The following is a 27,233-nucleotide window of genomic DNA, read 5'->3' as shown; positions in this document are numbered from 1 at the left end:
ATCGACTCTTCAGCTGAGAATGGTACTGACAATCAACTCTTCAGCTGAAAATGGTACTGATATACGGCAAACAACTCTTTAGTTGAAAATGGTACTGATAATCGACTCTTCAGCTAAGAACGGTACTGATATATGACCATCGACTATTTAGCTGAGAACGATACTGATAATCGACTCTTTAGCAAAGAATGGTACTTATATACGGCCATCAACTCTTCAGCTGAGAATGGTACTGATAATCGACTCTTCAGCTAAGAACGGTACTGATATATGACCATCGACTATTTAGCTGAGAACGATACTGATAATCGACTCTTCAGCTAAGAATGGTACTGATATACGGCCATCGACTATTTAGCTGAGAACGATACTGATAATCGACTCTTCAGCTAAGAATAATACTGATATACGGCCATCCACTCTTCAGCTGAGAATGGTACTAATAATCGACTCTTCAGCTAAGAATGGTACTGATATACGGCCATCGACTATTTAGCTGAGAACGATACTGATAATCGACTCTTCAGCTAAGAATAGTACTGATATACGGCCATCGACTCTTCAGCTGAGAATGGTACTGGTAATTGAATCTTCAGCTAAAAATGGTAATGATATACGGCCATTGACTCTTCAGCTGAGAATGGTACTGATATATGGCCATCGAATTTTCAGCTGGGAATGGTACTGATAATCGACTCATCAGCTGAAAATGGTACTGATATACGGCAAACAACTCTTTAGTTGAGAATGGTACTGATAATCGACTCTTCAGCTAAGAACGGTACTGATTTATGACCATCGACTATTTAGCTGAGAACGATACTGATAATCAACTCTTCAGCTAAGAATGGTACTGATATACGGCCATCAACTCTTCAGCTGAGAATAATACTGATATACGGCCATCAACTCTTCAGCTGAGAATGGTACTGATCTTAGACTCTTCAGCAAAGAACGGAACTGATATATGGCCATCGACTCTTCAGATGAAACTGGTACTGACATTTACCTCTTAAGCTGAGAATGGTACTGATATACGGCCATCGACTCTTCAGCTGAGAATGGTACTGACAATCAACTCTTCAGCTGAAAATGGTACTGATATACGGCAAACAACTCTTTAGTTGAAAATGGTACTGATAATCGACTCTTCAGCTAAGAACGGTACTGATCTATGACCATCGACTATTTAGCTGAGAACGATACTGATAATCGACTATTTAGCTGAGAACGATACTGATAATCGACTCTTTAGCAAAGAATGGTACTTATATACGGCCATCAACTCTTCAGCTGAGAATGGTACTGATAATCGACTCTTCAGCTAAGAACGGTACTGATATATGACCATCGACTATTTAGCTGAGAACGATACTGATAATCGACTCTTCAGCTAAGAATGGTACTGATATACGGCCATCGACTATTTAGCTGAGAACGATACTGATAATCGACTCTTCAGCTAAGAATAATACTGATATACGGCCATCCACTCTTCAGCTGAGAATGGTACTAATAATCGACTCTTCAGCTAAGAATGGTACTGATATACGGCCATCGACTATTTAGCTGAGAACGATACTGATAATCGACTCTTCAGCTAAGAATAGTACTGATATATGGCCATCAACTCTTCAGCTGAGAACGATACTGATAATCGATTCTTCAGCTAAGAATGGTACTGATATACGGCCATCAACTTTTCAGCTGAGAATGGTACTGATAAAGACTCTTCAGCTAAGAATGGTACTGATATACGGCCATCGACTATTTAGCTGAGAACGATACTGATAATCGACTCTTCAGCTAAGAATAATACTGATATACGGCCATCCACTCTTCAGCTGAGAATGGTACTGATAATCGACTCTTCAGCTAAGAATGGTACTGATATACGGCCATCGACTATTTAGCTGAGAACGATACTGATAATCGACTCTTTAGCATGGAATGGTACTTATATACGGCCATCAACTCTTCAGCTGAGAATGGTACTGATAATCGACTCTTCAGCTAAAAATAATACTGATATACGGCCATCCACTCTTCAGCTGAGAATGGTACTGATAATCGACTCTTCAGCTAAGAATAATACTGATATACGGCCATCAACTTTTCAGCTGAGAATGGTACTGATAATCGACTCTTCAGCTAAAAATGGTGATGATATACGGCCACGGACTCTTCAGCTGAGAATGGTACTGATAATCGACTCTTCAGCTAAGAACGGTAATGATATACGGCCATTGACTCTTCAGTTGAGAATGGTACTGATAATCCACTCTTCAGGGGAGAGTTGTACTGATATAATAATTTGAAATTTGATTGTTTAATTTTTAATCATTTAATTAAGTTGAGTAGAATGGTCACAATTACCAGGAAAAATAACTCTTAAATTTTCAAATGGGGTTTTTAACAGAGGGTACCTTTTTGAAAAGGCAATCTAAAAACAATATTGCCATAGAAAACATCATAAAATGCCTGGATTAAATAACTGTGAATAATACTATATGACTGTAGTGAAGTATTTCTCTAAAGATTGCGTAGATATAAAAATGGTGTGTAGGATGGTGCACGTGTACCTAATGCACAAAATATGTCCAGGTGAGTGTAGTCCAACCTCACCTGTATTGAGTTTATACCCGTGGCGTGCCAAACACTGAGTCACCCCATTTTTGTTCTCTTCTTTGCCCCAGAAGGACAACACCACTGGCATGGAGAACTTGTTTTTTGTCCCAGAGTGCACCACCCTGACAGAAGAAGACAATTGTCAGTTGGGTCAAAGCCCAAGGACTAGTGGTGGTACCAGGTATCTCACCCTTCCACTTTGGCCAGCTTGTTGTCCATGACGTGGGCCATGGCGTTGGCCAGGTCCCGCCTGATGTGCCCCACTTGACTGCCGTAGATGTTGGCCACCATCACAGCGTTGCGGTCGTACGGATTCTGCGGCTCGCGCACCAAACCGACCATTTCGCCTTGGTTGACCTGTCCACACAACATGATGGCGTTAGAAAAAGACTGACAAAAGGTGAAGAATGCTCGTCAAAAACTTGAACGGGCTAATTGGGAACAGGTGCGTGCCATGATTGGCTATAAAAGCATCATCCATGAAATGCTCACTTATTCACAAACAAAGACGGGGCGAGGGTCACCACTTTGTCAACAAATGCCTGAGCATTTAAATCAATGTTCAAGTATTTATTTTATTGTAAAGAATAATAAATACATTTTAGTTTAATTCTTCATTTTAGCTTCTGTTTTTTTAACAAAGAATATTGTGAAATATTTCGTCAAACTTATTATGACTAAAATTCCCAAAAAATTATTCCGGCAAATCTAGAAAATCTGTAGAATCAATTTTTTATTCTGGAAAATCTAGAAGAAATAATGATTTGTCTTTGTTAGACATATAGCTTGGTCCAATTTGTTATATATTCTAACAAAGTGCAGATTGGATTTTAACCTATTTAAAACATGTCATCAAATATTCTAAAATTAATCTTAATCAGGAAAAATTACTAATGATGATCCATAAATTCTTTTTTTTCAACTTTTTCAAAAAGATTCGAATTAGCTAGTTTTTCTCTTCATATTTTTCGGTTGAATTTTAAAGAGTCCAAATTGAAGATAAACTGTTTCAAAATTGAATTTAAATTTTTTTCGTGTTTTCTCCTCTTTTAAATCATTCAATTAAGTGTTTTTTTTCATCATTTATTCTCTACAAAATACCTATTTAAAACATATCAAATATTCTAAAATTAATCTTAATCAAGAAAAATTACTAATGATGATCCATAAATTATTTTTTTAACTTTTTCAAAAAGATTCAAATTAGGTAGTTTTTCTCCATTTTTTTCGGTAGAATTTTGAATTTAAAGAGTCCAAATTGAAGATAAACTATGTTTCAAAATTCAATTTTCATTTTTTTCCGTGTTTTCTCCTCTTTTAAATCGTTCAATGAAGTGTTTTTTTCATCATTTATTCTCTACAAAATACTTATTTAAAACATATCATCAAATATTCTAAAATTAATCTTAATCAAGAAAAATTACTGATGATGATGCATAAAAAAAAATTTTTTTCAACTTTTTCAGAAAGATTCGAATTAGCTAGTTTTTCTCTTCATATTTTTCGGTTGAATTTTGAATTTTAGAGTCCAAATTGAAGATGAACTATGTTTCAAAATTGAATTTTCATTTTTTTCGTGTTTTCTCCTCTTTTAAATCGTTCAATTAAGTATTTTTTTCATCATTTATTCTCTACAAAATACCTATTTAAAACATATCATCAAATATTCTAGAATTAATCTTAATCAAGAAAAATTACTAATGATGCATAAATTCTTTTAACTTTTTCAAAAAGATTCAAATTAGCTAGTTTTTCTCCATTTTTTTCGGTTGAATTTTGAATTTTAGAGTCCAAATTGAAGATGAACTATGTTTCAAAATTGAATTTTCATTTTTTTCGTGTTTTCTCCTCTTTTAAATCGTTCAATTAAGTGTTTTTTTCATCATTTATTCTCTACAAAATACCTATTAAAACATATCATCAAATATTCTAAAATTAATCTTAATCAAGAAAAATTACTAATGATGTTCCATAATTTTATTTTTTTAACTTTTTCAAAAAGATTCAAATTAGGTAGTTTTTCTCCATTTTTTTCAGTAGAATTTTGAATTTTAAGAGTCCAAATTGAGATAAACTATGTTTCAAAATGGAATTTTCATTTTTTTTGTGTTTTCTCCTCTTTATTATCGTTCAATGAAGTGTTTTTTTCATCATTTATTCTCTACAAAATACCTATTTAAAACATATCATCAAATATTCTAAAATTAATCTTAATCAAGAAAAATTACTAATGATGTTCCCATAAATTCTTTTAACTTTTTCAAAAAGATTCGAATTAGCTAGTTTTTCTCTTCATATTTTTCGGTTGAATTTTAGAGTCTAAATTGAAGATGAACTATGTTTCAAATTTAATTTATTTTTTTTGTGTTTTCTCCTCTTTTAAATCGTTCAATTAAGTGTTTTTTTCATCATTTATTCTCTACAAAATACCTATTTAAAACATATCATCAAATATTCTAAAATTAATCTTAATCAGGAAAAATTACTAATGATGATCCATAAATTATTTTTTTTAACTTTTTCAAAAAGATTCAAATTAGCTAGTTTTTCTCCATTTTTTTCGGTAGAATTTTGAATTTTATAGAGTCCAAATTGAAGATGAAGTATGTTTCAAAATTGAATTTTCATTTTTTTCGTGTTTTCTCCTCTTTTAAATCGTTCAATTAAGTGGTTTTTTTCATCATTTATTCTCTACAAAATACCTATTTAAAACATATCATCAAATATTCTAAAATTAATCTTAATCAAGAAAAATTACTAATGATGATGCATAAATTTTTTTTTTTTTCAACTTTTTCAGAAAGATTCGAATTAGCTAGTTTTTCTCTTCATATTTTTCGGTTGAATTTTGAATTTTAGAGTCCAAATTGAAGATGAACTATGTTTCAAAATTTAATTTATTTTTTTTGTGTTTTCTCCTCTTTTAAATCGTTCAATTAAGTGTTTTTTTCATCATTTATTCTCGACAAAATACTTATTTAAAACATATCATCAAATATTCTAAAATTAATCTTAATCAAGAAAAATTACTAATGATGATGCATAAATTTATTTTTTTTTCAACTTTTTCAGAAAGATTCGAATTAGCTAGTTTTTCTCTTCATATTTTTCGGTTGAATTTTGAATTTTAGAGTCCAAATTGAAGATGAACTATGTTTCAAAATTGAATTTACATTTTTTTTGTGTTTTCTCCTCGTTCAATTAAGTGTTTTTTTTCATCATTTATTCTCTACAAAATACCTATTTAAAACATATCATCAAATATTCTAGAATTAATCTTAATCAAGAAAAATTACTAATGATGCATAAATTCTTTTAACTTTTTCAAAAAGATTCAAATTAGCTAGTTTTTCTCCATTTTTTTTCGGTTGAATTTTGAATTTTAGAGTCCAAATTGAAGATGAACTATGTTTCAAAATTGAATTTTCATTTTTTTCGTGTTTTCTCCTCTTTTAAATCGTTCAATTAAGTGTTTTTTTTCATCATTTATTCTCTACAAAATACCTATTTAAAACATATCATCAAATATTCTAAAATTAATCTTAATCAAGAAAAATTACTAATGATGTTCCATAATTTTATTTTTTTTAACTTTTTCAAAAAGATTCAAATTAGGTAGTTTTTCTCCATTTTTTTCAGTAGAATTTTGAATTTTAAAGAGTCCAAATTGAAGATAAACTATGTTTCAAAATGGAATTTTCATTTTTTTTGTGTTTTCTCCTCTTTTAAATCGTTCAATGAAGTGTTTTTTTCATCATTTATTCTCTACAAAATACCTATTTAAAACATATCATCAAATATTCTAAAATTAATCTTAATCAAGAAAAATTACTAATGATGTTCCCATAAATTCTTTTAACTTTTTCAAAAAGATTCGAATTAGCTAGTTTTTCTCTTCATATTTTTCGGTTGAATTTTAGAGTCTAAATTGAAGATGAACTATGTTTCAAAATTTAATTTATTTTTTTTGTGTTTTCTCCTCTTTTAAATCGTTCAATTAAGTGTTTTTTTCATCATTTATTCTCTACAAAATACCTATTTAAAACATATCATCAAATATTCTAAAATTAATCTTAATCAGGAAAAATTACTAATGATGATCCATAAATTATTTTTTTTAACTTTTTCAAAAAGATTCAAATTAGCTAGTTTTTCTCCATTTTTTTCGGTAGAATTTTGAATTTTATAGAGTCCAAATTGAAGATGAAGTATGTTTCAAAATTGAATTTTCATTTTTTTCGTGTTTTCTCCTCTTTTAAATCGTTCAATTAAGTGGTTTTTTTCATCATTTATTCTCTACAAAATACCTATTTAAAACATATCATCAAATATTCTAAAATTAATCTTAATCAAGAAAAATTACTAATGATGTTCCATAATTTTATTTTTTTTAACTTTTTCAAAAAGATTCCAATTAGCTAGTTTTTCTCTTCATATTTTTCGGTTGAATTTTGAATTTTAGAGTCCAAATTGAAGATGAATTATGTTTCAAAATTTTATTTTCATTTTGTTCGTGTTTTCTCCTCTTTTAAATCGTTCAATTAAGTGTTTTTTTTCATCATTTATTCTCTACAAAATACTTATTTAAAACATATCATCAAATATTCTAAAATTAATCTTAATCAAGAAAAATTACTAATGATGATCCATAATTTTATTTTTTTAACTTTTTCAAAAACATTTTGAAACTATGTTTCAAAATTTAATTTTCATTTTTTTTGTGTTTTCTCCTCTTTTAAATCGTTCAATTAAGTGTTTTTTTTCATCATTTATTCTCTACAAAATACTTATTTAAAACATATCATCAAATATTCTAAAATTAATCTTAATCAAGAAAAATTACTAATGATTTTCCATAATTTTATTTTTTTAACTTTTGCAAAAAGATTCGAATTAGCTAGTTTTTCTCTTCATATTTTTCAGTAGAATTTTGAATTTTAGAGTCCAAATTGAAGATGAACTATGTTTCAAAATTGAATTTTAATTTTTTTCCTGTTTTATCCTATTTTAAATCGTTCAATTAAGTGGTTTTTTTCATCATTTATTCTCTACAAAATACCTATTTAAAACATATCATCAAATATTCTAAAATTAATCTTAATCAAGAAAAATTACTAATGATGTTCCATAAATTCTTTTAACTTTTTCAAAAAGATTCAAATTAGCTAGTTTTTCTCTTCATATTTTTCGGTTGAATTTTGAATTTTAGAGTCCAAATTGAAGATGAACTATGTTTCAAAATTGAATTTTCATTTTTTTCGTGTTTTCTCCTCTTTTAAATCGTTCAATGAAGTGTTTTTTTCATCATTTATTCTCTACAAAATACCTATTTAAAACATATCATCAAATATTCTAAAATTAATCTTAATCAAGAAAAATTACTAATAATGATCCATAAATTCTTTTAACTTTTTCAAAAAGATTCCAATTAGCTAGTTTTTCTCAATTTTTTTCAGTAGAATTTTGAATTTTAGAGTCCAAATTGAAGATGAACTATGTTTCAAAATTGAATTTTCATTTTTTTTGTGTTTTCTCCTCTTTTAAATAATTCTATAGTGTTTTTTTCATCATTTATTCTCTACAAAATACCTATTTAAAACATATCAAATATTCTAAAATTAATCTTGATCAAGAAAAATTACTAATGATGATCCATAAAATATTTTTTTAACTTTTTCAAAAAGATTCAAATTAGGTAGTTTTTCTCCATTTTTTTCGGTAGGATTTTGAATTTTAAAGAGTCCAAATTGAAGATAAACTATGTTTCAAAATTAAATTTTAATTTTTTTCGTGTTTTCTCCTCTTTTAAATCGTTCAATTAAGTGTTTTTTCATCATTTATTCTCGACAAAATACTTATTTAAAACATATCATCAAATATTCTAAAATTAATCTTAAGAAAAATGACTAATGATGTTCCATAAAAAAATGTTTTTAACTTTTTCAAAAAGATTCAAATTAGCTAGTTTTTCTCTTCATATTTTTCGGTTGAATTTTGAATTTTAAAGAGTCCAAATTGAAGATGAACTATGTTTCAAAATTGAATTTTTTTTTTGTGTGTTTTCTCCTCTTTTAAATCGTTCAATTAAGTGTTTTTTTCATCATTTATTCTCTACAAAATACCTATTTAAAACATATCATCAAATATTGTAAAATTAATCTTAATCAAGAAAAATTACTAATGATGATGCATAAATTCTTTTTTTTTTTCAACTTTTTCAGAAAGATTCGAATTAGCTAGTTTTTCTCTTCATATTTTTCGGTTGAATTTTGGATTTTAGAGTCCAAATTGAAGATAAAGTATGTTTCAAAATTGAATTTTCATTTTTTTTGTGTTTTCTCCTCTTTTAAATCGTTCAATTAAGTGTTTTTTCATCATTTATTCTCGACAAAATACCTATTTAAAACATATCATCAAATATTCTAAAATTAATCTTAATCAAGAAAAATTACTAATGATGATGCATAAAAATTTTTTTTAACTTTTTCAAAAAGATTCCAATTAGCTAGTTTTTCTCTTCATATTTTTCGGTTGAATTTTGAATTTTAAAGAGTCCAAATTGAAGATAAACTATGTTTCAAAATTCAATTTTAATTTTTTTCCTGTTTTCTCCTCTTTTAAATCGTTCAATTAAGAGTTTTTTTTTCATCATTTATTCTCTACAAAATTCCTTCCGTAAAAGGAAAAAAAATGTACGACGGAATGACGGACAGAAATACCTATTTTTTATATATATATAGATTTATTTATTAAAAGTAAATCGAGCAAATTGGCTATGTCTGGCAATTTATTTAAGTGTGTATCAAACTGGTAGCCCTTGGCATTAATCAGTAGCCAAGAAGTAGCTCTTGGTTTCAAAAATGTCTTTCATGTCCTTTGTTTTCTTTGATGTTTCCCTCTTACACACATGTAAGAGGGATGGCTATGAGGTTTTTTTTTTCCCTTGGCCTCAGTCTGGACCCCCTCTCCAGGGGCCCAGGCCTAGACCGATTTTTTTTTATTTTATTTTATTTTAATCTTTAATTTTTTTCTACCTTTCCCCCCCACTTGTTTACCTGTATCACACCTTTTTTGTAAGGGGTGCCAGAAGTTGGCAGACCCGTCAGCGATCCTGTTCTGTCTCCCTGTAATGTTTTTCTGATCTTGAATGGGATTTACTTAAAATTTTAATTTCCCCTCGGGGATTAATTAATAAAGTATGTCTGATTCTGATTCTGATTTGACAATTCAGGGGTGCTGGTTACAAATACTGAAAGGTTAACTTAAAATTGATAATAGACAAAAAAAAAAGTGCTACCTTTACAAAGTGTGTGTGTGTTGGCGGGGCTGGTTATCAATCCTATTATGTTTAATATCTATAATAGTTATAGTATTTGTTGCACAAACATAAGACAAAGGAATTGGACACATTTGGGGAGAGTTGGACAAGGTGACACAGGTGCAAATAGGACAAGGTATACATCCATTTTCTACTGTTTATTCCCTTTGGGGTCGCTGGTGCCTATCTCAGCTATAATCGGGCGGAAGGCGTGTACACCCTGAACAAGTCGCCACCTCATCGCAGTAGGACCAAGTACTAAGTACAAAAAGGATCAGGTACTAGGGAGAGTTGACTTGACACAGGTGCAAATAGGACAAGGTACTACTAAGTGCAAATAGCACCAGGTACTAAGTGCAAAAAAGGATCAGGTACTGGGGGGAGTTGTCTTGACACAGGTGCAAATAGGAAAAGGTACTAAGTGCAAATAGGACCAGGTACTAGGGAGAGTAGACTTGACACAGGTGCAAATAGGAAAAGGTACTAAGTGCAAATAGGACCAGGTACTAGGGAGAGTTATCTTGACACAGGTGCAAAGAGGACCAGGTACTAAGTGCAAATAGGATCAGGTACTACGGAGAGTTGACTTGACATAGGTACTACATGCAAATAGGACCAGGTACTAGGGAGAGTTGACTTGACACAGGTGAAAATAGGATCAGGTACTACATGCAAATAGGATCAGGTACTACAAGCAAATAGGGCCAGGTGCTAAGGAGAGTTCACATGACACAGGTGCAAATAGGACCAGGTACTAAGTGCAAATAGGATCAGGTACTAAGTGCAAAAAGGACCAGGTACTAGGGAGAGTTGACTTGACACAGGTGCAAATAGGACCAGGTAATACATGCAAATGTGACCAGGTACTACGCAGACTTGACATAGGTACTACATGCAAATAGGACCAGGTACTAGGGAGAGTCGACTTAACACAGGTGCAAATAGGACCAGGTACTAAGTGCAAAAAGGATCAGGTACTAGGGAGAGTTGACTTGACACAGGTGCAAATAGGACACGGTACTACTAAGTGCAAATAGCACCAGGTACTAAGTGCAAAAAAGGATCAGGTACTGGGGAGAGTTGTCTTGACACAGGTGCAAAGAGGACCAGGTACTAAGTGCAAATAGGATCAGGTACTAGGGAGAGTTGACTTGACACAGGTGCAAATAGGAAAAGGTACTAAGTGCAAATAGGACCAGGTACTAGGGAGAGTTATCTTGACACAGGTGCAAAGAGGACCAGTTACTAAGTGCAAATAGGATCAGGTACTAGGAGAGTTGACTTGACATAGGTACTACATGCAAATAGGACCAGGTACTAGGGAGAGTTGACTTGACACAGGTGCAAATAGGATCAGGTACTAGGGAGAGTTGACTTGACACAGGTGAAAATAGGATCAGGTACTACATGCAAATTAGGATCAGGTACTACAAGCAAATAGGGCCAGGTACTAAGGAGAGTTCACATGACACAGGTGCAAATAGGACCAGGTACTAAGTGCAAATAGGATCAGGTACTAAGTGCAAAAAGGACCAGGGACTAGGGAGAGTTGACTTGACACAGGTGCAAATAGGACCAGGTACTAAGTGCAAAAAGGATCAGGTACTAAGGAGAGTTGACTTGACACAAGTGCAAATAGGACCAGGTAATACATGCAAATGTGACCAGGTACTAGAGTTGACTTGACATAGGTACTACATGCAAATAGGACCAGGTACTAGGGAGAGTTGACTTGACACAGGTGCAAATAGGACCAGGTACTAAGTGCAAATAGGATCAGGTATTAGGGAGAGTTGATTTGACACAGGTGCAAATAGGACAAGGTACTACTAAGTGCAAATAGGACCAGGTACTAACTGCTAATAGGACCAGGTACTAGGGAGAGTTGACTTGACACAGGTGCAAATAGGACCAGGTACTAAGTGCAAATAGGATCAGGTATTAGGGAGAGTTGACTTGACACAGGTGCAAATAGGACAAGGTACTACTAAGTGCAAATAGGACCAGGTACTAACTGCAAATAGGACCAGGTACTAGGGAGAGTTGACTTGACACAGATGCAAATAGGACCAGGTAATACATACAAATGTGACCAGGTACTACGGAGCGTTGACTTGACATAGGTACTACATGCAAATGTGACCAGGTACTAGCGAGAGTTGACTTGACACAGGTGCAAATAGGATCAGGTACTAGGGAGAGTTGACTTGACACAGGTGAAAATAGGATCAGGTACTACATGCAAATAGGACCAGGTTCTAAGGAGAGTTCACTTGACACAGGTGTAACTAGCACCAGGTACTAAAGAGGGTGGACTTGACACAGGTGCAAATACGACCAGGTACTATGTGCAAATAGGACCAGGTACTAAGTGCAAATACAATCAGGTACTAAGTGCAAATACGATCGGGTACTAAGGAGAGTGGACTTGACACAGGTACAAATAGGACCAGGTACTAAGTGCAAATAGGACCGGGTTCTAAGTGCAAATAGGACCAGGTTCTACGTGCAAATAGGACCAGGTAAGAAGGAGAGTGGCCTTGACACAGGTGCAACTAGGACCAGGTACTAAGGAGGGTGGACTTGACACAGGTGCAACTAGGACCAGGTACTAAGGAGGGTGGACTTGACACCAGTGCAAATGGGACCAGGTACTAAGGAGGGTGGACTTGACACAGGTGCAAATGGGACCAGGTACTAAGGAGGGTGGACTTGACACAGGTGCAAATGGGACCAGGTACTAAGGAGGATGGACTTGACACAGGTGCAACTAGGACCAGGTATTAAAGAGGGGGGACTTGACACAGGTGCAACTAGGACCATGTACTAAGGAGGGTGGACTTGACACGGGTGCAACTAGGATTAAGATACTAAGGAGAGTTGACTTGACACAGGTGCAACTAGGACCAGGTACTAAGGAGGGTGGACTTGACACAGGTGCAACTAGGCCCAGGCACTAAGGAAGGTGGACTTTACACAGGTGCAACTAGGATTAAGATACTAAGGAGAGTTGACAAGACAGGTGCAAATAGGACCAGGTACTACAAGCAAATAGGACCAGGTACTAAGGAGAGTTCACTTGACACAGGTGCAACTAGGACCAGGTACTAAAGAGAGTTGACTTGACACAGGTGCAACTAGGACCAGGTACTAAGGAGGGTGGACTTGACACAGGTGCAACTAGGACCAGGTACTAAGGAGGGTGGACTTGACAGAGGTGCAACTAGGACCAGGTACTAAGGAGGGTGGACTTGACACGGGTGCAACTAGGATTAAGATACTAAGGAGAGTTGACTTGACACAGGTGCAACTAGGACCAGGTACTAAGGAGGGTGGACTTGACACAGGTGCAACTAGGCCCAGGCACTAAGGAAGGTGGACTTTACACAGGTGCAACTAGGATTAAGATACTAAGGAGAGTTGACAAGACAGGTGCAAATAGGACCAGGTACTACAAGCAAATAGGACCAGGTACTAAAGAGAGTTGACTTGACACAGATGCAAATAGGACCAGGTAATAAGGAGGGTGTGCTTGACACAAGTGCAAATAGGACCAGGTACTAAGGAGAGTTGACTTGACACAGGTGCAAATAGGACCAGGTACTACAAGCAAATAGGACCAGGTACTAAAGAGAGTTGACTTGACACGGATGCAAATAGGACCAGGTACTATGTGCAAATAGGACCAGGTAATAAGGAGGGTGGACTTGACACGGATGCAAATAGCACCAGGTACTAAGGAGGGTGGACTTGACACAGGTGCAAATAGGACCAGGTACTAAAGAGGGTGGACTTGACCCAGATGTAACTAGGACCAAGTACTGAGTGAAAATAGGATCAGGTACTAAGGAGAGTGGACTTGACACAGGTGCAAATAGGACCAGGTACTACAAGCAAATAGGACCAGGTACTAAAGAGAGTTGACTTGACACAGATGCGAATAGGACCAGGTACTATGTGCAAAAAGGACCAGGTTCTACGTGCAACTAGCACCAGGTACTAAGGAGGGTGGACTTGACACAGGTGCAAATAGGACCAGGTACTATGTGCAAAAAGGACCAGTTTCTACGTGCAAATAGGACCAGGTACTAAAGAGGGTGGACTTGACACAGGTGCAACTAGGACCAGGTACTAAAGAGGGTGGACTTGACACAGGTGCAACTAGGACCAGGTATTAAAGAGGGTGGAGTTGACACAGGTGCAACTAGGATTAAGGTACTAAAGACGGAGGTCTCGGCGGACGCTCACCACCCCGCTGTAGTATCTGAGGCCGACGACGGTGCCCTGGATCTGGCCGAAGAGGACGTTGCCCTCGGCGTCCGTCTCGTCGGAGGCTGCGGCTCTGATGGCCTGAGAGAGGCTGTTGCTGCGGTCCAGGCGCTCTGAGAAGAGATCCACGTCGCTGTAGCGGTCCCAACTGAACCAGCTCCTCCGGAAGGCCATGCCGCCCCGCACGGGAGTGCGCACAGGTGGGGTGCACACAGGTGTAGTGCGCACAAGTGCGGTGCACACAGGTGTAGTGCGCACAAGTGCGGTGCACACAGGTGTAGTGAGCGAGGCAGGTGACACAGGTGGCGGACAAGCTAAGTGCAGGCTAGCTGGCAGCTAAGTCGAGTGGTTGCTTAGTTAGCTTAGCGGGCGGCGGCGGGCTGGGTCCTTAGTCGAGGCTGCGCGCACGTTTCACAGCGCGTCTGATCCGCGGCAATAAAGTCTGCGAGTTGTTTGTCATCAACACATCCCGACTTGTGTCTTTCCCCTGGCTAACAGTTGACTTTTCAAAGCGAACGTCGACGTGCGCCGTGACGCGCGCGCTTTCTTGCCGCCTCGGCGTCCTTACGTCACTTCCGGTTTGGGGAGGACTACTCCTCATAGAAATATTAGGACTACTCCCAGTAAAAAAAAAAAAAAGTATTTAAGAACTAGATGAGGTGTGAATGCTCCATTGCTTAAAAAAAAAAAAAAAAAAGTTGAAGGGAAATGCTGACAGAATGTAAGAATGTAAGAATAGTTTGAAATATTGAAGAGTTTGAATTTCCAGGAAAACTGGGATTTGGTTTGGAACTTGGGAAAGTGTTAGTTTGAGTGGATTATGTTGATGTTGGAATGGTTTAATTAGGTTGAAAAATGTGGGAATTGTGCAACTTGGAAAAATATCAATCAATCAATCAATCAATGTTTATTTATATAGCCCCAAATCACAAATGTCTCAAAGGACTGCACAAATCATTACGACTACAACATCCTCGGAAGAACCCACAAAAGGGCAAGGAAAACTCACACCCAGTGGGCAGGGAGAATTCACATTCAGTGGGACGCCAGTGACAATGCTGACTATGAGAAACCTTGGAGAGGACCTCAGATGTGGGCAACCTCCCCCCTCTAGGGGACCGAAAGCAATGGATGTCGAGCGGGTCTAACATGATACTGTGAAAGTTCAATCCATAGTGGCTCCAAGACAGCAGTGAGAGTCCCGTCCACAGGAAACCATCTCAAGCGGATCAGCAGCGTAGAGATGTCCCCAACCGATACAGGCGAGCGGTCCATCCTGGGTCCCGACGAGCGGTCCATCCTGGGTCTCGACTCTGGACAGTCAGTACTTCATCCATGGTCATCGGACCGGACCCCCTCCATAAGGGAGGGGGGGACATAGGAGAAAGAAAAGAAGCGGCAGATCAACTGGTCTAAAAAGGAGGTCTATTTAAAGGCTAGAGTATACAGATGAGTTTTAAGATGAGACTTAAATGCTTCTACTGAGGTAGCATCTCGAACTGTTACCGGGAGGGCATTCCAGAGTACTGGAGCCCGAACGGAAAACGCTCTATAGCCCGCAGACTTTTTTTGAGCTCTAGGAATCACTAATAAGCCGGAGTCTTTTGAACGCAGATTTCTTGCCGGGACATATGGTACAATACAATCGGCAAGATAGGCTGGAGCTAGACCGTGTAGTATTTTATACGTAAGTAGTAAAACCTTAAAGTCACATCTTAAGTGCACAGGAAGCCAGTACAGGCGTAATATGATCAAACTTTCTTGTTCTTGTCAAAAGTCTAGCAGCCGCATTTTGTACCAACTGTAATCTTTTAATGCTAGACATGGGGAGACCCGAAAATAATACGTTACAGTAATCGAGACGAGACGTAACAAACGCATGGATAATGATCTCAGCGTCTTTAGTGGACAGAATGGAGCGAATTTTAGCGATATTACGGAGATGAAAGAAGGCCGTTTTAGTAACGCTTTTAATGTGTGACTCAAAGGAGAGAGTTGGGTCGAAGATAATACCCAGATTCTTTACAGAGTCACCTTGTTTTATGATTTGGTTGTCAAATGTTAGAGTTGTATTATTAGAGTTGTATTATTAAATAGAGGTCGGTGTCTAGCAGGACCGATAATCAGCATTTCCGTTTTTTTGGCATTAAGTTGCAAAAAGTTAGCGGACATCCATTGTTTAATTTCATTAAGACATTAATATGGGAACTTCCTGGAAATTTGGGAATTTGGGGAAAAGTGAAATTTTGGGGGAAAATGAGCTGATTTGGTTGGTGTTGGAATTGTTTAAATTGATCAAGAAATGTTGATGTAAGAACACTTTTTTAAATTGAAAGTTGGTAAACCACAAGAGGAATGTTTTGACCGAGGAACGGTTGAAACGAGTTGAAAAATGTGAAAGTGAAGTGAAGTGAATTATATTTATATAGCACTTTTTCTCTAGTGACTCAAAGCGCTTTACATAGTGAAACCCAATATCTAAGTTACATTCAAACCAGTGTGGGTGGCACTGGGAGCAGGTGGGTAAAGTGTCTTGCCCAAGGACACAACGGCAGTGACTAGGATGGCAGAAGCGGGAATCGAACCTGCAACCCTCAAGTTGCTGGTACGGCCACTCTACCAACCGAGCTAAACCGCCCAGAAAGGAGTCATCGCGCTAAAAAAGGTTGGAGATAAGCTTCCTGGAAATTTTTTGATCGTGGAAAAATGGTTGTTTGAATTTCCAGGATGAGTTAAATGTGTTGATGTTGGAATGGTTTGAATCGGTTGGAAAAAATTTGGGAATTGTGCAACTTGGAAAAATGTCCCATTAATTTCAATGGGAACTTTCTGGAATTTAGGGAAAACTGGGATTTGTTTAGGAAAATTAGCTGATTGGGTTAGTGTTGGAATTGTTAAAATTGTCAAGAAACGGTGAATTAGTAACACTTTTTTAAATTGAAAAATGGTATTACGGAGTTTTGGGAAAACCGGGAATTTTTCAAGTTGCTAAACCACCTTGGTTTTTTTGTCCCGACTAAGAGGAATGTTTTGACAGAGGAACTGTTGAAATTAGTTGAAAAATGTGAAAGGAGTCTTCGCACTAAAAAAGGTTGGAGATAATGTTGGGGGGAAAACAGGAATTCCGGGAAATTTGTTGAACGTGGAAAAATGGTTGTTTGAATTTCCAGGATGATTTGAATGTGTTGATGTTGGAATAGTTTGAATATGTTGAAAAATTTAGGAATAGTGCAACTTGGAAAAATGTCCCTTTCAGTTCAATGGGAACTTCCTGGAAATTTGGGAATTTTGGGAAAACTGGATGAGCTTATTGGGTTAGTGTTGGAATTGTTTAAATTGATCAAGAAATGTTGAAGTAGGAACACTTTTTTAAATTGAAAAATGGTATTACGGAATTTTAAGTTCCTAAACCACCTTTGTTTTTTTGTCCTGACTAAGAGGAATGGTTTGACCGAGAAACTGTTGAAACTTGTTGAAAAATGTGAAAGGAGTCATCGCACTAAAAAAGGTTGGAGATAAGGTTGGGGGAAAAACAGGAATTCCTGGAAATTTGTTGAATGTGGAAAAATGGTTGTTTGAATTTCCAGGATGAGTTAAATGTGTTGATGTTGGAATGGTTTGAATCGGTTGGAAAAAATTTGGGAATTGTGCAACTTGGAAAAATGTCCCATTCATTTCAATAAGAACTTCCTGGAAATTTGGGAATTTTGGGAAAACTGGAATTTTTTGGGAAAATGATTAAGAACATGAATGTCCTGAATTAGATGAATTGGTTGGTGTTAGAATTGTTTAAATCAGGCTAGAAATGTTGAAGTAGTAAATGGTAATAAGGAATTTCGGGAAAATAGGGAATTAAAAAAAAAAATTGAACAGTCTGAATGAGTTGAAATGGTTGGTGTTGGAATTTTTCAAATCGGTGGAGAAATGTTGAAGTAGTAACATGTTGAATTGAGACATGGTATTACGGAATTCCTGGAATTTCGGGAAAACCTGGAATTTTTCCAGTTCAAAAATGTTTTTTTTTTCCTGATTAAGAGAAATGCTTTGACGATGGAAGTGGTTTGAAAAATGTGGGAGGAGTTGTCGCCACAAAAAAGGGTGGGAATAGGGCTTTGGAAAACCAGGAATTCTGTCAAATTCTGGATTTTTTTTTTACCTGGATAGTTTGAATTTCCAGAATGTAGAAATATGTTGAAGGTTGAATGGTTTGAATCGGTTGAAAAATGTAGAAATAGTGGAGGTCTGAAAAATGGCCAATTCAGTTCGAATGGGAAAAATTTTCCGGAAAACCTGGAATTTCGGGGAATCTGGGAATTTTTTGAATTTGTCAAGGGAAAGCCTGCGATTCCCCGGTAGTCTGAACACTTTGAACTTGGAATGGTTTGAATCGGGTGAAAAATGTGGAAGGTAGAGCGTGCCAAAATCTGAAGGTAGAAAAAGAAGTTGAATAATAAATGTAATAAAAAAAAAATGTTTGTGTGAATGTTTGAAGCATTCACACAAACATAGACTTAAGAGTTAATATTTCATGTTATCAGTTTGAGAACTTTTTTTTCTCTCTACATTTTTCCTATCTTTTATTGTAACTGTATTTGTGTACTGTTATTTTATTGTATTATTTTGAGAATGTTCTTTTTTCTTTGTTTTAGTTGTAACTGGATCTGTGTATTATTATTTTACTTTGAACTTTTGAAAAGGACTCCTTTATTGGCTTAATGGGTTGGGGAGAGGAAACTCTGGGCTTCCCTGCTTAGGCTGCTGCCCCCACGACCCGACCGCGACCTTCATCTATTTATTATTTCACTGTGTGTGTGTGTTTCTCTCTTGCTCCCTCCCTCAGCGCCGAGGAGACGAGCGGCCCGTTAGCTTCCGAGGCACTCCGCAACAATACAAGACTGGTCCGCAATTTTCACCCGATTCAAACCATTCCAAGTTCAAAGTGTTCAGACTATTGGGGAATCGCAGGCTTTCCCTTGACAAATTCAAAAAATTCCCAGATTTCCCGAAATTCCAGGTTTTCCGGGACATTTTTCCCATTCAAATTGAATTGGCCATTTTTCAGACTTCCACCATTTCTACATTTTTTAGCTGGTTCAAACCATTCAACCTTCAACCTTGAATGGATGGGTTACAATTATCATTAAAATCTCGGAGAATGATTAAGAGTACAAAATCCCTTAAATTGATATCCTTGTTAACAAAAACATTTAAAGTGATTTAGGTAGCCCTTTTTTTTTGGTCATTTTTTTTCCATATTTTTTTGTATTATTAGTCTATCTGTATTTGCTTTTGTTTTATTTCCTTGATTTTGAAAGTGCTTAGACTTTTGTGTGAATTATAAAAGTATGTTTGTTGTTCAATAAAAATAAATAAAAATAATGGCGACTTGTCCAGGGTCTACTACGCCTTCCGCCCAAGTGCAGCTGAGATAGGCTCCAGCGCCCCCACCGTGAGGGAATAAGCGGTAGAAAATGGATGGATGGGGGGGGGGAAAGTTATATATGTATATATATATATTTTTTTTTTTTTAAAGAACCATAGGAAGACTAGCCTGGCGTTTGTTTGTCACTGTGTGTGTGTGTTTCTCTCTCGCTCCCTCCCTCAGCGCCGGGGAGACGAGCGGGCCCGTTAGCTTCCGAGGCACTCCGCGACAATACAAGACTGTGGTGCACTGGACCCCAGCGCTGATACTCCGACAGAGAGTCCGTTAGCTTCCGAAGCACTCCGCGACAATACAAGACTGTGGTGCACTGGACCCCAGCGCTGATACTCCGACAGAGAGTCCGTTAGCTTCCGAGGCACTCCGCGACAATACAAGACTGTGGTGCACTGGACCCCAGCGCTGATACTCCGACAGAGAGTCCGTTAGCTTCCGAGGCACTCCGCGACAATACAAGACTGTGGTGCACTGGACACCAGCGCTGATACTCCGACAGAGAGTCCGTTAGCTTCCGAGGCACTCCGCGACAATACAAGACTGTGGTGCACTGGACCCCAGCGCTGATACTCCGACAGAGAGTCCGTTAGCTTCCGAGGCACTCCGCGACAATACAAGACTGTGGTGCACTGGACCCCAGCGCTGATACTCCGACAGAGAGTCGCTGGGCAACTCGGACGTGTAACACGTTAGTCGCGATGTTAGCCCGTTTGGGGCTAATTATGCTACCGTAACTGAACTCCACGGTGAGCCCCCTTCCCGACAAAGACTATTTTTGTCATTTTTCACGGTGGCAGAGGGGTTAGTGCGTCTGCCTCACAATACGAAGGTCCTGCAGTCCTGGGTTCAAATCCAGGTTCAAATCTTTCTGTGTGGAGTTTGCATGTTCTCCCCGTGAATGCGTGGGTTCCCTCCGGGTACTCCGGCTTCCTCCCACTTCCAAAGACATGCACCTGGGGATAGGTTGATTGGCAACACTAAATTGGCCCTAGTGTGTGAATGTGAGTGTGAATGTTGTCCGTCCGTCTGTGTTGGCCCTGCGATGAGGTGGCGACTTGTCCAGGGTGTACCCCGCCTTCCGCCCGATTGTAGCTGAGATAGGCGCCAGCGCCCCCCGAGACCCCAAAAGCGAATAAGCGGTAGAAAATGGATGGATGGAGTCCAAAATGGCTCTTTCAACTTTCTGGGTTGCCTACCCCTGCGTTAGTGCCATCCATCCATCCATCATCTTCCGCTTATCCGAGGTCGGGTCGCGGGGGCAACAGCCTAAGCAGGGAAACCCAGACTTCCCTCTCCCCAGCCACTTCGTCTAGCTCTTCCCGGGGGATCCCGAGGCGTTCCCAGGCCAGCCGGGAGACATAGTCTTCCCAACGTGTCCTGGGTCTTCCCCGTGGCCTCCTACCGGTTGGACGTGCCCTAAACACCTCCCTAGGGAGGCGTTCGGGTGGCATCCTGACCAGATGCCCGAACCACCTCATCTGGCTCCTCTCGATGTGAAGGAGCAGCGGCTTTACTTTGAGTTCCCCCCGGATGGCAGAGCTTCTCACCCTATCTCTAAGGGAGAGCCCCGCCACACGGCGGAGGAAACTCATTTCGGCCGCTTGTACCCGTGATCTTATCCTTTCGGTCATGACCCAAAGCTCATGACCATAGGTGAGGATGGGAACGTAGATCGACCGGTAAATTGAGAGCTTTGCCTTCCGGCTCAGCTCCTTCTTCACCACAACGGACCGGTACAACGTCCGCATTACTGAAGACGCCGCACCGATCCGCCTGTTGATCTCACGATCCACTCTTCCCTCACTCGTGAACAAGACTCCTAGGTACTTGAACTCCTCCACTTGGGGCAGGGTCTCCTCCCCAACCCGGAGATGGCACTCCACCCTTTTCCGGGCGAGAACCATGGACTCGGACTTGGAGGTGCTGATTCTCATTCCGGTCGCTTCACACTCGGCTGCGAACCGATCCAGCGAGAGCTGAAGACCCCGGTCAGATGAAGCCATCAGGACCACATCATCTGCAAAAAGCAGAGACCTAATCCTGCGGTTACCAAACCGGAACCCCTCAACGCCTTGACTGCGCCTAGAAATTCTGTCCATAAAAGTTATGAACAGAATCGGTGACAAAGGACAGCCTTGGCGGAGTCCAACCCTCACTGGAAATGTGTTCGACTTACTGCCGGCAATGCGGACCAAGCTCTGGCACTGATCGTACAGGGAACGGACCGCCACAATAAGACAGTCCGATACCCCATACTCTCTGAGCACTCCCCACAGGACTTCCCGAGGGACACGGTCGAATGCCTTCTCCAAGTCCACAAAGCACATGTAGACTGGTTGGGCAAACTCCCATGCACCCTCAAGAACCCTGCCGAGAGTATAGAGCTGGTCCACAGTTCCACGACCAGGACGAAAACCACACTGTTCCTCCTGAATCCGAGGTTCGACTATCCGACGTAGCCTCCTCTCCAGTACACCTGAATAAACCTTACCGGGAAGGCTGAGGAGTGTGATCCCACGATAGTTGGAACACACCCTCCGGTCCCCCTTTTTGAAGAGAGGAACCACCACCCCGGTCTGCCAATCCAGAGGTACCGCCCCCGATGTCCACGCGATGCTGCAAAGTCTTGTCAACCAAGACAGCCCCACAGCATCCAGAGCCTTAAGGAACTCCGGGCGGATCTCGTCCACCCCTGGGGCCTTGCCACCGAGGAGCTTTTTAACTACCTCAGCGACCTCAGCCCCAGAAATAGGAGAGTCCACCACAGATTCCCCAGGCACTGCTTCCTCATAGGAAGACGTGTTGGTGGGATTGAGGAGGTCTTCGAAGTATTCCTTCCACCTGTCCACAACATCCGCAGTCGAGGTCAGCAGAACACCATCCGCACCATACACGGTGTTGATAGTGCACTGCTTCCCCTTCCTGAGGCGGCGGACGGTGGTCCAGAATCGCTTCGAAGCCGTCCGGAAGTCGTTTTCCATAGCTTCCCCGAACTCTTCCCATGTCCGAGTTTTTGCCTCCGCGACCGCTGAAGCTGCACACCGCTTGGCCTGTCGGTACCTGTCCACTGCCTCCGGAGTCCTATGAGTCAAAAGGACCCGATAGGACTCCTTCTTCAGCTTGACGGCATCCCTCACCGCTGGTGTCCACCAGGGGGTTTTAGGATTGCCGCCCCGACAGGCACCAACTACCTTGCGGCCACAGCTCCGATCTGCCGCCTCGACAATAGAGGTGCGGAACATGGTCCACTCGGACTCAATGTCCAGCACCTCCCTCGTGACATGTTCAAAGTTCTTCCGGAGGTGGGAATTGAAACTTTGTCTGACAGGAGACTCTGCCAGACGTTCCCAGCAGACCCTCACAATGCGTTTGGGCCTCCCAGGTCTGTCCGGCATCCTCCCCCACCATCGCAGCCAACTCACCACCAGGTGGTGATCGGTAGAAAGCTCCGCCCCTCTCTTCACCCGAGTGTCCATAACATGAGGCCGCAAATCCGATGACACAACTACAAAGTCGATCATGGAACTACGGCCTAGGGTGTCCTGGTGCCAAGTGCACATATGGACACCCTTATGTTTGAACATGGTGTTCGTTATGGACAAACTGTGACGAGCACAAAAGTCCAATAACAAAACACCACTCGGGTTCAGATCCGGGCGGCCATTCTTCCCAATCACGCCTCTCCAGGTTTCACTGTCGTTGCCAACGTGAGCGTTGAAGTCTCCCAGTAGGACAAGGGAATCACCCGGGGGAGCACTTTCCAGTACTCCCTCGAGCGTTCCCAAAAAGGGTGGGTACTCTGAACTGCTGTTTGGTGCATAAGCACAAACAACAGTCAGGACCCGTCCCCCCACCCGAAGGCGGAGGGAGGCTACCCTTTCGTCCACCGGGTTAAACTCCAACATACAGGCTTTGAGTCGGGGGGAAACAAGAATTGCCACCCCAGCCCGTCGCCTCTCACTGCCGGCAACGCCAGAGTGGAAGAGGGTCCAATCCCTCTCGAGAGAAGTGGTTCCAGAGCCCTTGCTGTGCGTCGAAGTGAGTCCGACTATATCCAGCCGGAATTTCTCGACTTCGCGCACTAGCTCAGGCTCTTTCCCCCGCAGTGACGTGACGTTCCACGTCCCAAGAGCTAGCTTCTGTAGCCGAGGATCGGACCGCCAAGTGCCCTGCCTTCGGCTGTCGCCCAGCTCACAATGCACCCGACCTCTATGGCCCCTGCTATGGGTGGTGAGCCCATTGGAGGGGTGACCCACGTTGCCTCTTCGGGCTGTGCCCGGCCGGGCCCCATGGGAACAGGCCCGGCCACCAGGCGCTCGCCATCGTGCCCCAACTCCGGGCCTGGCTCCAGAGGGGGGCCCCGGTGACCCGCGTCCGGGCGAGGGAAATCTGGGTCCATGATGTTTCTTCTTCATATAGGTCTTCGAGCTGCTCTTTGTCTGATCCCTCACCTAGAACCTGTTTGCCTTGGGAGACCCTACCAGGGGGCATAAAGCCCCCGGACAACATAGCTCCTAGGATCATTGGGACACGCAAACTCCTCTACCACGATAAGGTTGCAGCTCAGAGAGGAGCCCTGCGTTAGTGGAAAAGCGGAAAATGAGTAAAAGCGACAGAAACGTTGCCATGGAGACGAGGGTTTTCTTACGTGCCTGTCCGTCAGTAATAACAGTCCCCCGATAACCTGGACCAATTCAAACCGTTATTTTTTTTGTTTTTTTTTTGTTAGATTTGCATTGCCTCACATTACTTAATTTTGTTTCAATTATATTTTGATTTTATTTGGTGTTGAAAAAAATAAAAGACATTTAAAAATATATTTTTTAAAGTAATCTTTTCTCAAGGCCCAGCCTCACCCAGACTCTGAATCCATAAGTGGCCCCCACGTAAATTGAGTTTGAGACCCCTGGTTTAGTGCATTTATTTTGAAAAGCTCAACCGGGGTTTTGGCCAGCGTGGTTTACACTCAGTAGTTGTATTTACGCGCCGCGGCGCTCCTACGGAAGCCGTTCGCCCCTTAAACCCTACGACATTTTTCCGCTTCCTCTCGCACTCCCTCCTCGCATCGGCAGGCAGCAGGAAGAAAGACGTGTCTTCAAAACGAAATTGTTTTTTAATACCCTCAACTTAGGCAATCATTTTATCTGGACTTCCGTTTTTTTTTTTTTTGGTCACGTGGGGTGAAAAGGGGGCGGAGTTTGAGTCAAGCGACACCCTGTTATTTTGGCGGTGAGTTCTCTTTGCTCCTCTTTTGACTTTATGAAAATGATGTAAAAGTATCACAAATGTTATCGTGGCGGGTTTTTTGTTGTTGTTGTTGCTTTATGGATATGTGAAGGTTGTTCGAAAAAGCTGATTCCGAAACGACGTTTGCGGCAACTTTGTCCAGTTTGAACGCTGACCATGCTAGTTTCGCTGCTAAACGTGTTTTCTAGTTTCGCCGCTGAAATGTTGACTAAAGTGCCGGTTTCGCTGCCGACATGTTTACAAAAGTGACACACTACATGTTTACACGCGTGAAAAGGAGTAGGCAGAAATAGTTTATTTTATTCTAACTCCCTTCTTTATGTCTCCGCTGGTCACTTCCGGTTTTTCACAAGTTGTAAGTCAGGGGTGTCCTAACTTTTTCCACTGAGGGCCGCACACTGAAAAAAATCAAAGCAAGCGGGGGCCATTTTCATGTTTTTTATTTAAAAAAACAATGCATTATGTATATAAAAATATACATTCAGGCCTCAACTCAGTTATGATCCCGGGGACCCCTAAGGGTTTTGGTAAAAAAAAAAATTAAATAAATAAAATGTCATTATTCAGTATTATCAATCAATCATTATTTATATAGCCCTAAATCACAAGTGTCTCAAAGGGCTGCATAAACCACAATGAAATCCTCGGTAGAGCCCACATAAGGGCAAGGAAAAATGTATTTTATCACTACTGCCTACTTACTCTTGTTATATTCTTATTTTACTGTTATATTGTTATTCCCATTGTTTTTATTCTTTTTGTAATATTTCTCTATTTTGTTTCCTTTTAAACCCCCATTATTTACTTTTTACTCTTTTTAAATTGATCTCAACTCTGTACACTTTAATTTTCCTGAAGGAACTCACCTGAAGGAATCAATAAAGTACTATCCATCTATCTATCTATCTATCCATCTATCTATCTATCTATCTATCTATCTATCTAAATATCTATCTATCTATCTATCTATCTATCTATCCATCTATCTATCTATCCCTTCCTGAAGGAACTCACCTGAAAGAATCAATAAAGTACTATCTATCCTATCCATCCATCCTTCCTTCCTTCCTTCCTTCCTTCCTTCCTTCCTTCCTTCCTTCCTTCCTTCCTTCCTTCCTTCCTTCATTCATTCATTCATTCATTCATTTAACCAGGTAAAAATCCCATTGAGATCAAGGATCTCTCTTCCAAGGGAGACCTGGTCAATAGGGCAGCAGCAAAGTTACAATAAAAACAGTAAAACCTTCCTAAAAACATAAATTCCTTCCTTCCTTCCTTCCTTCATTCATTCATTCATTCATTCATTCATTTAACCAGGTAAAAATCCCATTGAGATCAAGGATCTCTCTTCCAAGGGAGACCTGGTCAATAGGGCAGCAGCAAAGTTACAATAAAAACAGTAAAACCTTCCTAAAAACATAAATTCCTTCCTTCCTTCCTTCATTCATTCATTCATTCATTCATTCATTCATTTAACCAGGTAAAAATCCCATTGAGATCAAGGATCTCTCTTCCAAGGGAGACCTGGTCAATAGGGCAGCAGCAAAGTTACAATAAAAACAGTAAAACCTTCCTAAAAACATAAATTCCTTCCTTCCTTCCTTCCTTCCTTCCTTCCTTCCTTCCTTCCTTTCTTCCTTCCTTCCTTCCTTCCTTCCTTCCTTCCTTCCTTCATTCATTCATTCATTCATTCATTTATTTATTTATTTAACCAGGTAAAAATCCCATTGAGATCAAGGATCTCTTTTCCAAGGGAGACCTGGCCAAGAGGGCAGCAGCAAAGTTACAATAAAAACAGTAAAACCTTCCTAAAAACAGTAATTCATTCATTCCTTCCTTCCTTCCTTCCTTCATTCATTCATTCATTCATTCATTTAACCAGGTAAAAATCCCATTGAGATCAAGGATCTCTTTTCCAAGGGAGACCTGGCCAAGAAGGCAGCAGCAAAGTTACAATAAAAACAGTAAAACAACACATAAAACATCACATTTACAACATTAAAACTTGCTCACATCACAAATGTGCATACAGACAAGGTAGACTGCAATCCTTTCACAGAAGCTTTAAACTCATTTAATGTAACGAGGGTTTGAAGTCGAATATTCGATTGTAGGTTATTTCAAGCTTTCGGTGCTAAAAACCTAAATGCTTTCTTGCCCTGTTCAGTTCTTACTTTGGGGGATGAAAAATTGAAGAACATTCACCGAACGCAGATTGTGACTTCCTTGTTTTTTTGTTAAAAGACAAGATAGATAAGATGGAGTGATACAAAGAATGGTTTTGTAGATGAAAACATACCAATGGTTGAGGCGTCGAGCACATAAAGATGTCAA

At 39.5% G+C, this 27,233-nt stretch overlaps 2 protein-coding genes across 4 annotated transcripts in view; one reads left to right on the top strand and one right to left on the bottom strand.

The window, feature by feature from the left end:
• The window catches only part of hltf (helicase-like transcription factor), a 92,245-nt gene extending 77,458 nt beyond the window's left edge, over positions 1 to 14,787 (bottom strand). For both annotated transcript variants that reach the window (XM_061894136.1, XM_061894137.1), the window contains exons 1-3: positions 14,195 to 14,787; positions 2,819 to 2,985; positions 2,626 to 2,750 (exon numbers count right to left, since the gene is read on the bottom strand). In XM_061894136.1, coding sequence (XP_061750120.1) covers positions 2,626 to 2,750; positions 2,819 to 2,985; positions 14,195 to 14,389 — 487 coding nt within the window. In that variant the 5' untranslated portion in view covers positions 14,390 to 14,787. The remainder of the gene's footprint in view (positions 1 to 2,625; positions 2,751 to 2,818; positions 2,986 to 14,194) is intronic.
• LOC133549053 (serine/threonine-protein kinase PAK 2-like) overlaps positions 14,391 to 27,233 on the top strand; it is a 77,990-nt gene continuing 65,147 nt past the window's right edge. Inside the window, exon 1 of one of the 2 annotated variants that reach the window (XM_061894141.1) lies at positions 14,391 to 14,415. The gene's annotated coding sequence lies outside the window, so the exon portion shown is untranslated. Of the gene's footprint in view, positions 14,416 to 24,651; positions 24,882 to 27,233 lie in introns of those variants that run through there. The other variant, XM_061894139.1, reaches the window with a different exon arrangement.

Source organism: Nerophis ophidion, linkage group LG03, assembly GCF_033978795.1.
Source record: "Nerophis ophidion isolate RoL-2023_Sa linkage group LG03, RoL_Noph_v1.0, whole genome shotgun sequence".
NCBI classification, from domain to species: Eukaryota; Metazoa; Chordata; class Actinopteri; order Syngnathiformes; family Syngnathidae; genus Nerophis; species Nerophis ophidion.
The sequence above is the reverse complement of the archived record's forward strand: the minus strand, read 5'-3'. Positions and strand labels throughout refer to the sequence as shown.